The sequence below is a fragment of the Harmonia axyridis genome, chromosome 1, assembly GCF_914767665.1.
Source record: "Harmonia axyridis chromosome 1, icHarAxyr1.1, whole genome shotgun sequence".
NCBI classification, from domain to species: Eukaryota; Metazoa; Arthropoda; class Insecta; order Coleoptera; family Coccinellidae; genus Harmonia; species Harmonia axyridis.
In genome coordinates, this window is record NC_059501.1 from 54,696,755 (window position 1) to 54,711,010 (window position 14,256).

General features: G+C 33.7%; 2 protein-coding genes across 2 annotated transcripts in view; one reads left to right on the forward strand and one right to left on the reverse strand.

Moving 5' to 3' along the window:
- Window positions 1-14,256, forward strand: part of LOC123671608 (hemicentin-2) — a 425,727-nt gene that overhangs the window by 174,247 nt on the left and 237,224 nt on the right. The window contains exon 3 of the mRNA XM_045605573.1: window positions 2,611-2,641. The gene's annotated coding sequence lies outside the window, so the exon portion shown is untranslated. The remainder of the gene's footprint in view (window positions 1-2,610; window positions 2,642-14,256) is intronic.
- LOC123672121 (longitudinals lacking protein, isoforms H/M/V) lies at window positions 10,677-13,847 on the reverse strand. The gene is made up of 3 exons (XM_045606115.1): window positions 12,750-13,847; window positions 10,975-10,978; window positions 10,677-10,703 (listed from the first exon to the last, which is right to left on the reverse strand). The coding sequence occupies exons 1-3, from the start codon at window positions 13,739-13,741 to the stop codon at window positions 10,677-10,679; spliced, it is 1,023 nt and encodes a 340-aa protein (XP_045462071.1). The 5' UTR covers window positions 13,742-13,847.

Sequence of the window (14,256 nt, forward strand, 5' to 3'; positions counted from 1 at the left end):
GTCCTCGGTTTTCAAATTCGATCATTCGATTAAATCGAATTGGGTATCCCTAGTGGATTTCAACTTTTCATAAAATTTATAGTTCTGGTCAACAGGTCACTATATGTTGTATCTATATACAATGTATTTTTCGACATTTTTTTCATTATTCTAATAATTTCTGAATTATTTGATGTTACTAGTTCTCCCAAATATCTGGAATCGAAAGTTCTAGCCCAGACCGGAAAAAAAACTTTTTGGAATTGGGGATTATACAACCAATCTCTGATTTGTTAATATTTAAGTTAATTCACATTTCTGCTAAGCAGTTAGGTGCTCAAAAAAAAAGTTGATATGAAAGACCCACTCCATTTGTTGACAAGGAATCATCACCTAATTTTTTTCCCAACTAATCAGATACTCTCTGTATATTATTAAATCTCAGTGTATTTCACAAAAAAAGATAGATTTTTCTTTAAGTGTGTATCCTTATGATATAAGCATTTGTGCTATTTTGACTGAAATATTAAGAAATCAGAGATTAATTTGACAATCTCCAATTCCAAAAAAGTTGTAACAGCCCCCTAAAGATGGCGCCCGAAAAGTTATTTTATTTTTTCTTAAAAACCAAAAAAATCACGAAAATGGAATTAAGCTGACATCTCATGCATGTGTTTTAATATACACCCTTCATTGATGTATTATATCGTAAATAGAAATATAAATTAGATATGTTCTTGTCCATTGCTTAAGTGTCGATATATTATGTATTTATAGTATCATATAACGAAAGAGAAGATGTCAAACTTTCCATGCAAGCATTTATAAATTTTATATGCTTTTTCGTTTCGTCGAGATAATTGTTCTGGTGATTGATAACATGCTGTTGAAGTAATGTGTTGTTATGTTTTTTTCATAGCATGTATAGCGCATTAATTATCGCATTATTGATTCACAACATACAAACGAAAATTGTGAGGAAATTAGATGAATATAATTCTGAACAAAAGCCCTCGAGCTCTTTAATTCAGGTGAGTGCTTTTCTTAAGTTAGCCTTGATTCTTACTGTCACTCAAACCTGTAGATTCGAGTGACAGTAGGATGTGGGAACAACTTGTAAGTTGCGTGTCGTTCCAGTTATCCCACCTACGTTTACTTCATGTCTTATTATTCATATTTTTTTCACCCAGAGAGTAGGATGCGAACAATTCCGTAAATATTTTGAGATGAACTCCATTCGGAGGTAGATTGCTTGCTTTCGAGGATTAAACAAGGGTGTTCTCCATGATTTATCACATCTGTGAAAATTGCAAATGACCATTTAGCAGATTGGAAGTTACTGAGTAATTTATCAAATTTATGACATAAAGGAACCTTGATATATGAATGCGTTTCAAGTATACGCTCATTTTCTCGCGATTTCTATATTCACTATTTTCTGAACTAACGATTAAGAAAATTACTGTCCCATAGAAACTGCTACTCAAATATAATCAAGAAAAAAAATGTTCGAAGGATCACTGCTAATTTTAGTTTGTATTTTATGTCGACTGAAAATAGGTGTTCAGAGTCTGCTTCAGAAAAAAAAAATAGTTGTCTGGTAAGAGTTACTCAAATTCTGGTCGATAATTTCTTTGTGGTGCAAATTCAATCAGAATTCAACAAAATTGCTTTCTTGAGCACCTTAAAAGGCTTAGACAATATTTTTTTATATACTTTCCAATCTTCTGACGAACATTTCGAGTACACTGTATGACGGTTATTGAACAAATATTATCCTTTGTTTTTTATGGGATGTAATACGTTTTCAGTTTGGGTTGTAGGGTTGGGCAGAAACTAACTCAGTTGACGCAGAGCAGACCGACGTTACGCATAAATATGTTGAGTACTGGTTTCTCTATAAGCGAACACCTGCACAACTTGACGCTGGTCGACGGCAACTGTCTGCTACTGATTTGGTGGATCCAGATTTTAGTCGATTCGTCATTCACTCGTTGAGTTCGAATAATGCACATGAAATACATGATAGATGATAGATGTTTCAGAAAACAGAGGTATTTTCCAGAAAAAATTGGCAGGAATATGAAATTCAACTTATTCCCCCTATTCGGAAAGATTTCGTTTGCCGAATATTTTCAAGCATCATTACCGATCAATAATTGAAATGGTACCAATTGATTCGTGATGCGAAATTTTGATGGTTATCTCTCTCAGATGAACAGATGATTATCAGTGGCTGTTTTCTCTACTTAATTAGAGAGGGATGTCCTCCTGAGAGAGAAAATTATAAGGCATTTTGTAGCTTGATCAGAACTTTAGCATACAAAATTCTATTTTCAGAACAAATCTTTTTTCCATATGTCCCAAAATAAGCTTACGCTTAAAGTTCAATAGTGGAATATTGTTAATAACAATAAATTATAAGTAACAAACTCTGCTTTAGTTGGGGCTAGTTGTATCACCTTAATCACAAAAACAACTGGAACTGTCTTTAACTCGTATTTTTTTGATGATCAATTCGTGAACTGAGTGCTTTTACTAGGTTATGATTAGTAACTATAACTGTATATTTTATAAATGTAAATCAATTAAAAAATTCTTCCTTACATTAATAAGGTTTTTCATTTTCAGATCAATGAGGTTATTCGAAGCTATTTGGATGGTGAGTGAACTAAGTGAATATTGAATAAAATCTAGGTAATACAAAAAGAAAAAAAAGAAGTATAATTTCAAGTGTGTAATATCATACGATAATAATTATCTAGCTGGTTTAAGTATCAGCAAAAATGCCACCTACATAACCATTGTCAAAAAGAAGACTTCCACGCTATTACGTAGGAATCATAATCGAAAGTAACCCAAGGAGACTGCATGTCATCGAGGGAGAGTAGCGATATACCGGTTTCACCCTTGTTAGGGATCATCAGTACCGCATAATTCAGGTCAAGATGACGAACAAAAGAAATAGCAGGCACCTTATTGAACGCTGGCAGATGCAAAGCAGAATGGTTTCTGTTATGCGCCACCCAGTGGACAAAAGCTAACTACTTCCTCTACGGGTACCGCGAAAAAGTAGATTCCCACGTCAACTAGGAAAATCTTCTGTTTTTGAGCCTAAGGTGACTGCTATTTTGTTTGTTCATCATCTTGGGTTGAGTTATGCGGTACTGATGATCCCTAACAAGGTTGAAACCGGTATATCGCTACTCCCCCGCGATGACATGCAGTCTCCTTGGGTTACTTTCGATTATGATTCCTACGAAATAGCGTAGAAGTCTTCTGTTGGACAATGGTTATGTTGATGGCATTTTTGCTGATACATTAACCAGATAGATTATTAATATCGTATAATATTACACACTTGAAATTGTAGTTCTCCTTTTTTTTTGGTATTTTCTCCATTTATTACCAAGTGCAGGTGTCAGCCATTTTTATATTATTCATTAAAATCTAGGTACTATTAAAACTGGATGAAGATAAACGAAAGAAACAAAAGTTTTTTCAATATCAAACTTTTTTTTCATTGAATATGTTTCTTATATAATTAAAATATGTATAATATATCTCCTAATATTGCTTCAACTTAGATTGATAACCGAATATCATTTTGCAAGTTTCCTTCGTCTATTGACCCATATACTTCTATAGAAATTCCAGCAACTGAGCTTCAGGCAGAAAATATTTATGAGTGCTAGTTCGGGAGAGTTCCTCTATCATTCACCTAGATATTCCTACATCAAATTCGATAAGTTTCGAACGGAGAAACTGGTCAAAAAACATTTCCAAGGTAAAATTGAATATCGAATGCCATGCTCAATTTGTTTCATGGGTATAACCTGACTAGAGTTCCCGTCAATATGACGAACTTTTGTTTTTTTGATAATTAGAAATTTACACTTCCGGGTTATTTAAAGAACAAATATCTGTAAAACACCGATTTTGAACTTCATGACAAGAAATTTCCAGAAATGAATCTGACCAATTGGAAATAATGCAAGTATGTATACAATATCGATTTCAAGCTTTGTTAAGGATTTGGTATTGAGAATCCCGAGTATTCGAGCAATATACAGTGGAGATCAATGAGCCCTGCAATAAACAATGAAAGTAGCAGGAGACAAAGTGCAATTATTCACAATGGTAACCTCTTCAAATAGGGGAATATCTAAGTTGATGACAAAAGGACAATGTATAACTACTGAATAATCCGGTCAGATCTGATGGAATTGTACAGATGTTCATACATAGAAATTGTATGGAAGAATTTATAATACTCATTGCATCAGAAATTACTAACGTTTTATCGGGATCCAACTGAGAAATTTCAGTTGTAATGTATAAAAAAAATTCAAGCGATATGTAAAATTTGATAAAGATCACATTATCAGGTCCATGGAAAATTCGAACAGAATATCAAGAATGAAATGCTGAATTTTTCTGCAAAAACATATCTGATCAGGTCGAAATTCAGTTTGCATGTGTAAAATAATTACTCCGATTTTCATGCATTTGGAACAATCGTATCATGACAAGTCTCAATCTATGTAGCTAAATTAACTGCAACTGTCATATCATGATCAATTACATCTCGTTCAATATATATAACAGTGCTGTTCATCTCCATAATAGCGCATGAAAGAATAATCGCTCGAAAACTATAAATAGGATACTTTTTCTCCTGTTGTTATCGTCATTGTATCTTATGATTATCTACTCATTACCTGGTTAGTAAGGATACAGTTGTGGTTCGGCTGGAATTTATTATTGCATAGATTCCAAATACAAATTTATTTATATCTATCGTTAACCTAATGTGGGATTGCTTTCCTCTTACCAAATATCCATTACCAAAATACCGAAAATGATTATTGTTAACGATCCATGTCGGACACAGTCTTATTGATGAATACCACAATGGTGAAACTCTTTTTTGTCATTATCGAAAATGGTAAACATAATCATTCGTTTAAGAATATGAAGGTTGAAGTAGCATGATTTACAAATAATGCGTAAATAAAAAATTACCGTTCTGTAGCGGGTATTGAATCGGTTTATGCAATAGTTATTTTCCTAAAAAGTGTGGAAAGTGATACTTTTCCGCAAGAGACTGCAGTCGAGTGCGGAAAAGGCATTTTCCACAGGAGTTAGCAACAAAATTTTTTCCTACTAGTGTAAATGAAACTCTTTACGTCTTGGTACTGACTGTCGTTTTAAGAAATTATAACTCTTAGGGCCAGTTGCACCATTTGCCTAATCATTGATTAAAATATAAACATTGATTACTTTCTGATTTCTACTAAGAAATCAACTGGCCCTTAATATGCTCAGCCGCATAGAGAAACGTTAGAATTTTATGATTGACGCATAGAGACATGCCAAAATTTTATGATTGATGGGACGTCAATGCGCGTTTCATTGAATTCAATGAATTTCAAAACCTTGTTTTTAAGATTGAGTTGCAAAATGATTGTTCATTATTAAATCTCAAAATACAAAAATATTCGAGAAAAACAAACTGTTCAAGGGATGCCGAGTTCACGGATAGAAGGCTCAGCTTTCATTTGAAAATAATGTTGTTTCAATAAAAAGATCGATTACGTCCGATATGAACAAACTTGTATGCAGAATATGATTCTTTCACAATTTTGTGCCAATATAGAAGAATAGCTTTTATTGACTGAGAACAATCAAACAAGAGCCATCGGGCTTCGATCCTCCAAGTCCCTACATAATTTAATAGCGGAAATGGGAAAATCGAACCTCTCAACGTACATTTATTGCTTCTATAAGCCCTCTCGTTTTCTGAAGAATATCAATCCAAAAAAGGGGTGAATGATTTTCTAAGGAAAGAAGTACGTCGTTATACGAAATGGCGAATACGGAGGTTTAATCTTTTTTAAAGTAATATTATGCTACTGGCGGCTGGAGCTGGATCATTCAAGACATCAATAAATCCTAAGCATCTTTAGAATTTTTCGACAGTCTTTTCCCTAGAATTCCATAATTCTACAATGAATGAAATATTTGAAGATTTTTGCCGATCGTTGTCCACCTACAACTCTACGATGAAATGCTTCGAATTTAGGTACTACCTAATGGTCAGAAAGAACAATTTATTATAACTGAGATAATAAGAAATAATATCAGAAAAAAGTTAAGACGAAATTCAAAAGCTTACTCAATGAATTTGATCCTATCTTCTCAAACCAAATCGGAAGTCAAAATATCGTAGCATGTGATATACTACTCAGTAATGATAAATTGTGCTCTCTCAACTATAATATCCAAATTTAGAACATTTAATCGCAGAGTTTTGGGTAGAAGACGATCTGCTGAAAACCTTTGAAGATTCTCATCTATCCTATAATATCTCCTAATGACTACAGGTGAATAAATATAGTTAAATTAATGTGACACGGTTTTTCTGACTTCCACCTATGTTTGTAGGAGAGGAAGTGTTAACTAACAGAAATTTATTTAATCATCATTAGCTTATGCTGTCCACTGCTGAACAAAATCCTCTTCCAAATTCAGTTACTTTATTGAAAATCGAGTTGCGGTTCAATATACAGTTATTTCACTTCAATAAACCAACTTGTACATGAAATGGAATAACAAAGAAGCTTGAAGAAATAAATTCATGGTACTATTAGTAAATTTCTCAATCCCATTCACTCGAATCAAAATGAAGAGCAATTTGAGCATCATTATGCAACTCAGTAATAATAAATTTGTACTTTCCTACCTTCACTACTCAAATTTGGAGCATTTCATTGTCCAGTTTCGGATATACAATGATCTGCTAAAATTCTTTGAAGATTCCTATCCCTTAATGGAATTCATAGTGAAAGACCGTCAAAATATCCAAAAATATTATCAGAAATTATTGATATGTTGAACAATCCAGCTGTGATAGTCGTATCATATTACTTGCTACAATTAGCTGATATTGGCGTAGTCGCCATTTTTTAGCTACTAGCACTAGAATAGGTCAAAAATTGATCCTTATAGATTAAATATTATTATGACGAGTTTTCTTGAATTTTTCATAAATGGAGATAATTGGTCGAATATGGAGAAAATATTACAGCTGTACATGTTTTTGAATAGTCATTGTTTCATTCAATCGAACTTCAGTTGAATATTTAATAGTCATTTAATAAGGCTCCTATTTCTTCATCATTATGCTACTCTCTTCTATCTAGTCTTCGGTACACAACGATCTGCTAAAATCCTTTAAAGATTCCTACTCCTTAGCGAAATTCAAGGTTAAATGCTCTAAATCCATTGATATATTGAACAATATAGCCCTGAAAGTTGTCAGTACCATATTACTTGAATAGATCTAAACCCTGCGTATTCGCCATTTTTGTTACTACCAAAATAGGTCGCAAATCGATTATTTCAAATTAAATATTATTATGATGAATTTTCTTGAAATTTTTATATTCGGACAAAACATTCAATGGATGAGTCAGAATAGACTGCGTCACTTATACATACGTTTCTTAAAGAATTCATTATTCGGGATGGTTCCAGAAGGTATCACTTGGAAAGAGCTAAAAACCTGCGTATTCCCCATTTTGTTGCTTCTTGTACCAAAATAGTTCGCAAATGGATCATTATCAATTTGATATGCTGTTATATTTCCAGAGGAAAATTGTTTCGAGAATGTATTGAATTTAGATTGGCGTTAAAACATCATCTACCCCGATGTTTTAATATACTTATGTAATATAACTAGCACTTAACTCATTCATTCCAAAAATCATAAAAAGTATTCAAGATGAGCCTTTCACATGACTATCTCCACATAGCATTTTAAGTAAATTACCCTATATAGCTTTCAAGGTTACATTCAGCACATTAAAGCGTAATATATTGAATATTCTGTTGATTTTCCAAAATATTGTTCAAAAAAAATGTTTCATTCAATCGAACTTCAGTCGAATATTCAATAGTCATTCAATAAGGCTCCTATTTCTTCATCATTATGCTACTCTCTTCTATCTAGTCTTCGGTACACAACGATCTGCTAAAAACCTGTGAAGATTCCTACTCCTTAGCGAAATTCAAGGTTGAATGCTCAAAATTCATTGATGTATTGAACAATATAGCCGTGATAGTTGTCTACTGACAACATCTATGAATTACTGGAATATTACTGGAATAGATCTAAACCCTGCGATCTAAACCCTGCGTATTCGCCATTTTGTTACTGCCAAAATAGGTCGCAAATCGATTATTTCAAATTAAATATTATTATGATGAATTTTCTTGAAATTATTATATTCAGACATCACAGTAACATTCAATGGATGAGTCAGAATAGACTGCACCACTTATGCATACGTTTCTTATAGAATTCATTATTCGGGATGGTTCCAGAAGGTATCACTTGGAACGATCTAAAAACCTGCGTATTCGCCATTTTGTTGCTACTTGTACCGAAATATACAAAAAATAAAACATCAACTACTCCCATGTTTTAATATACTTATGTAATATAACAAGCATTTAATTCATTCATTCCAAAAATCATAAAAAGTATTCAAGATAGGCCTTTCACATGACTATATCCACTTAGCATATTAAGTGAATTAACCTATATAGCTTTCAAGGTTACATTCAGCACATTAAAGCGTAATATATTGAATATTCTGTTGATTTTCCAAAATATTGTTTATAGCCTACAGTAATCAAATGGTCTGCCACATCAGACAAACATATTGGTTCATATTATCGTTCTCATTCCGCTACCAATACATAATCAGAACATCCGCATACGAACACAAACACATGTTTTACAGGAAACGAGCATGCCTTACGCTCCGTTTCCTCTATACGTACTTGGTTTCAAGTGTTATTGCTGCTACAGTTATCCATAGCGTCATATGCGAATGAGACAATGTTTTCCACTCAGTGTTTTATGGATGCCGTTATAGAATACGTGCAGTTTTATCGGAAAATGTATTATGCAAATATTTATGCAAAATACAAGCCCTGCTGGGTTTATAAGTGTGTTGGGACCAACAGGAGATGATTTTCCTCCCATATATTACCTATTCCACTTCTCAATAGAATGACAACAATAAAGAAGAATTTTTCAGAATCACAATATCATAATACTTTTTAACAAGTTTTATTGTTTTTCATACTATAACGTCATAATAAAATACAGTTGTCGAATACCAACTGTGTCATAATGGAGCAATGAAATTTTAATTTTCTAAAAGAGGTATAATTACCCGACTTCTAAGGTTTTTACGTTTTTGGCAGAAAGCTCTCTCAACAATCCGAACAAAATTCTTGTTGTCCAACATAGACATCAATGCATCGTACATTCAATTAGTGGCGTCCAAATCCTCATCGATTTGACAGTAGCAATTCCAGTTTTCGAAAAATATAATTTTATAGGATGATTGTAAGCCTTGGAAATTTTTGAATCGGATTCTGACCAAAACAATTGAGACGGTTTTAGTTTTTATTTTGATAAAATAAAATACACTTGACTTTTTTGGTTTCCGAAAGAACTGCGACAGTGGACTAGGTTCTCATTTAATCCTCCGATATTTTGATTATAGTGTAATGACTCTATCTGTCCGAGAGGGGGCGTTATGGGCTTCGCGCCACACTCTGGTCCGATCTTGGCGATTTTATAGTGACTGTCGCGTTACCTCAGAGTCACTCCTCCACGATGGAGTGGACAGGTGTATTAGGTATAAATAACTGTGTTGCCTAATTGAAGAGTCCACCAGTGATCTTAAGATGAAACACCGCAATCCCCAGATAGAGAGCGCACCTATGTAATTGGCTCGACCTGTAACCAGGTTGGAGCACTAAGACGACTCACTTCCCCGTTCAACATCACGCATTTGGGTCTAGACGACTACTTCTGTTTTTCTCGGATAGGAAGCTTTTTTTCATCTCCTTATTCCTCGATATATATTGGTAATATATTTCATAAGTTATATTCCATATTCCATTAACTATATCGTCTATATTATTCTTTGTAGCTGGCTGGGTGTTCTTCATCAGAGTGCACAAGTAGCTTTTCGTTCCCCTTTTTCTCTGATTAGCGGCCACATAATTGTATTTAGGTCTCCAAGCGTGCAATTGGCACAGGAATGAACGAATGCACGATAGATCTAGATCTCTAAATCTTGACTTATGGTCAATGTTTTCCATTTTTTTTTTTGACATTGTACCTGCATTTGCTTGTGATAATGCGATAAACATGAAATTTTGGATAATTGAATTAGACATTTCAAGTCCTCCTTGTGAAATATGTATATACAGGGTGTTTCATTTTATACCGGACAAACCCAACAACTGGTTGGGCTATGAGGGGCAAAATTTTGAAATTGCCTTGTCGGAACATTCCAGATGATAGTATAAAACTATCAAGAAGCGAAAAGAAATTTCGCTATAATTTCAATGAATCTGTGAGGGAGTTGAAATATTACCAAGAATGTAAATTTGAACTGATGCAATAATATTATTTTTCGTAACCAAGCACAGAATTTGACAATGTAACAAGTGTAATCGCATTCTACTGAATACTATTTTGCAAGTTCTTTGAAACAAATTTAAAATTGGAGCGAATTACTCAGGTTGGAAATTGAGGGAAATTTGCAGCAGTTGGGTACTTCAGTAATTTTCCAGAAATTAGTGGTATTTTATTATTGGAGAAATTTTCAAAAATAATTGCATATTTCACAAACGTGAAAATTAACAGCAAATCAGAAGAAGAATTGCAAAATCATATTCAAATGCAAATACACTGTCAAATTCTCTGAATTGTTGGTAACCAAAATGGATATTGTTGCATCAGTTCAAATTTACATTCTGGGTAATACCTCGAGAGGTCGAGAGTTCGACTCCCCCACAGAGAATCATTGAAATTACAGCCAAATTTTTTTTCGCTTTTTGATAACTTCATACTACCATCTGTAATGTTTCGATAAGGCAATTTCAAAATTTGGTCACTCATAGCACAACCAGTTGTTTTTTTCAATTATGTTAGAGGACCGAAGGAGAAATTTGGATGGCCGTTATGAAGGAACCGTTCGATATTTTTCGATTCTGTTTTCATATTCGTGTTAGGTATAAAAAAAAGTATAATCGTGAGAAATTTCATAGATTTCGGGTGAAATTTTTGTTTCGCTGTAGACATGTGAAAAAAAATTTTGTTCGATTTTTGAAAAAATGTTTTCACATAAATTATCAGAAAAATGAGTTGATTCAAAAAAGAAATTCAATTTAACCACCGAGAAAAACCAATTGCCAATGTTGCAGGTTTTCCGTCATTTTGAAATTTTTTTTCAAGGTTCTTTACCTTTTCTGACTTGAGCACTCAAAATACTATGATTTGACCAAAAATCGTAATTTCAAAAGTTTTACATAACTGACCACACTTAATAGAATATTGGTCAGAAATGACGTTGCACACCCTATATCTCGCTTTTGTTTCAAAAACGAGATATATGTCATAAGGCAAAAATGATTCTCCCGGTGACATCTACATGATTATATAGGTTTGTCGGGTATGAATTGAAACAACCTGTAGGTGTGTTTCAGTCACCGAATGTTCTACAACCCTGTTAACCTATATACATATTTTTGATAATGCTTGAACTTGATATTTCATCTCGCAATATCTCAACTCGGTCGGATTTGTGGTAACGGAATGAATTGTTCATTTTTTCGATGTTCTGCATGTGTTTTATGATTCTATCAATGAGAATTCTTGAAGGAGCTTGAAATTATTATTCTATATACATACATGCATAATTTCAACTTCATCCGAACTGAAATCACGGAATTATTGGATATTTATTTTCCAATATTTTTCCTAAATGTTCTATGGTCCTAGTGAAGCGATTAACATAAAATTTCACATGAAATTTGTATCTGAATTGAAATGAGTAGGTATCTGATATATTCTATATGACTATATGAAATATTTGTTTTGATCAGTTTCGTCCCGATCGAATTCATTGTCACGGAACTGTTGGGATTTCTAATCCAATTTTCTTCTGGAATTTTCTCTGGTTTTGTTGATGTCATCAGAAATTTATATGAAGCTTGTAAGGATTATTGTTCATCAACATCCAAAATTTTAACGGTGGCCACTGAAATAATGGGTAATATTTTTCGATATATTTTTGATATTGCTATGGATTTATGCATGAATCTCAAAATTTTCATTTAACTTCCAATGTTCATTGCCATGTTCATTTAGATTCAATTTGCTGTATTGTAATAAACAGGAACACAAAACTTTGAACGTCCATATTGACAGCAACCTTATTTTGATTGTGCCCATTGATGTGTCAAGTGCGGCATATGAGATCTGAATCTACCCAGATAGGTATATAAAATAAAGTATATGAAATACACATTATTAGATATTGTGATAGAGGTTATTTATACAAACAAATTCCAAAATGAAAATTATTGTCATGCACAACTGAAAAATAAATCCTGAAACGAATAAAGAAAAGATATCATATTTAATTCAAGTTGATGATAATTTTGAATAACATTTGAGTAAACATATCAGTTAAACAAGTCGACAATTTTAAGCTACATGATGTTTGTGGAAACTATGCCTCTTCAAATTGAAAAGACGAGTTGACGAATAATCACATTCTTTACAGAAAAACTCTGGATTTTTGCCACAGTCATGGAATCGATGAGCATTCAGTGTATTCTTATTTCTGAAGAATTTGTTACATTTGTCGCACTGCACCGATTTGAATCTAAACTCTTGTGAATCTCGATGTGCACCAACGGCCTCCTGTGCCGCTAAAAACACTTCATCTTGACTTTGATTACCGATTTGCCAAGATCCAAAACCTTGGCTTGATCCTTCACCCATATTGCCATGACTTGGCCCAGCGCCATCTCCCATGTGTTCCATATTACTCATATCATCATCATCTAACGTCAAATCCTCAATACTGTCCTCATTCATTTCCTCAATATATTCAGACTTTGGTTCTAGCATCAGTTCTGTATGGGTCTCTATTTTTTCTTTGATAGGAACTTGGGGGATGATTTCGTCACTCGGTTTATGCCTAAGTATAATTTCAGATTTGGTTTCTAAAGGTTCAGGCACGTCGGCAGCTAACTTGGAAGGGGCAGGTAACGGAATGTTTTGGGCGGTTGATCCATGATTACTATGTGACTCTGAAGAATTTGAATGTACGTCATGATTGTCTAGGTCCTCACTCTTCCGCCTCATGCGTTTTTTCTTTCGAGGAACCGGTGACTGTGACCCCTCCCTACTGTTTTCTCTTGTCCGTTGTTCTATCGTTAGGCCTTGTACTTTTGGTATCGTTGAGGCAGGCTGAGGACTTTTAGGTGGTGCTGGAGCTGCTGTTTTTACATCCCCTCCTTTTCTATTGTCTGAAAGGCCTTTAATTTGTAATGATTCTGCTGCCTTTAATAATGCTCCTAATTGATCCTGTGATATGTTCACTTCACCTCTGTACATATAGTCCATCATGGCTTTAAGTTCTTGGAATTTGACGTCTTTGAGTATAAGTATGGGATGTTTATCATAATGTTTAGGCAATAATGACTCGAAATATGGACTGCAGGCTGATAGGACCACTTTGTGTGCGTTGAGATATTTACCCTCTGCAGCCAAGGTACAATCGACCAGAGTTCTACTTTCCAATAAGGTATCAAAAACTGCTACCAAAGTGGATTGATGGTTATTCCACCGTAAACAAAATTGTTGATCGTCTTCCATGTTTGTCTATTTTGGCACACTTAAACTAAATATCACAATTTTAAATCCAGTATATTTCTACTTATAACATAGAAACGGATATACATATATGCTTCATTTAGCACTCGCGGATAATCATGTGTTTGGTCGTACAGACGAACACCCTTGAATTTGACCTTGGATTCATAATCAGTGAGTCGAAAGATTACCGTTCGAGACCATTCTCCATTTAAAATTCGGAGAAAAAGATATTGTGTCGAAATTATATACTATGAATATAATTCTTGAGTTTGTTTGTTAGTATGAACTTACTTTTGGAAAATTCATATGACATATCCCTCTGGTCATATTGCACATTTCTATATCAATCCATTTCTACCATATCACACATAACCATCTAAATTCAAGTCCGCCAGAAAAAAAAAACAACTTTATGTGCATCCTAATTTTTTATGAGTACTAGAGTGAGGCGTGAATTGAATTAATTCGTGGCGGATCCCCAATCCAAGGGCAGCAATATAGTGCCTTTATAATAT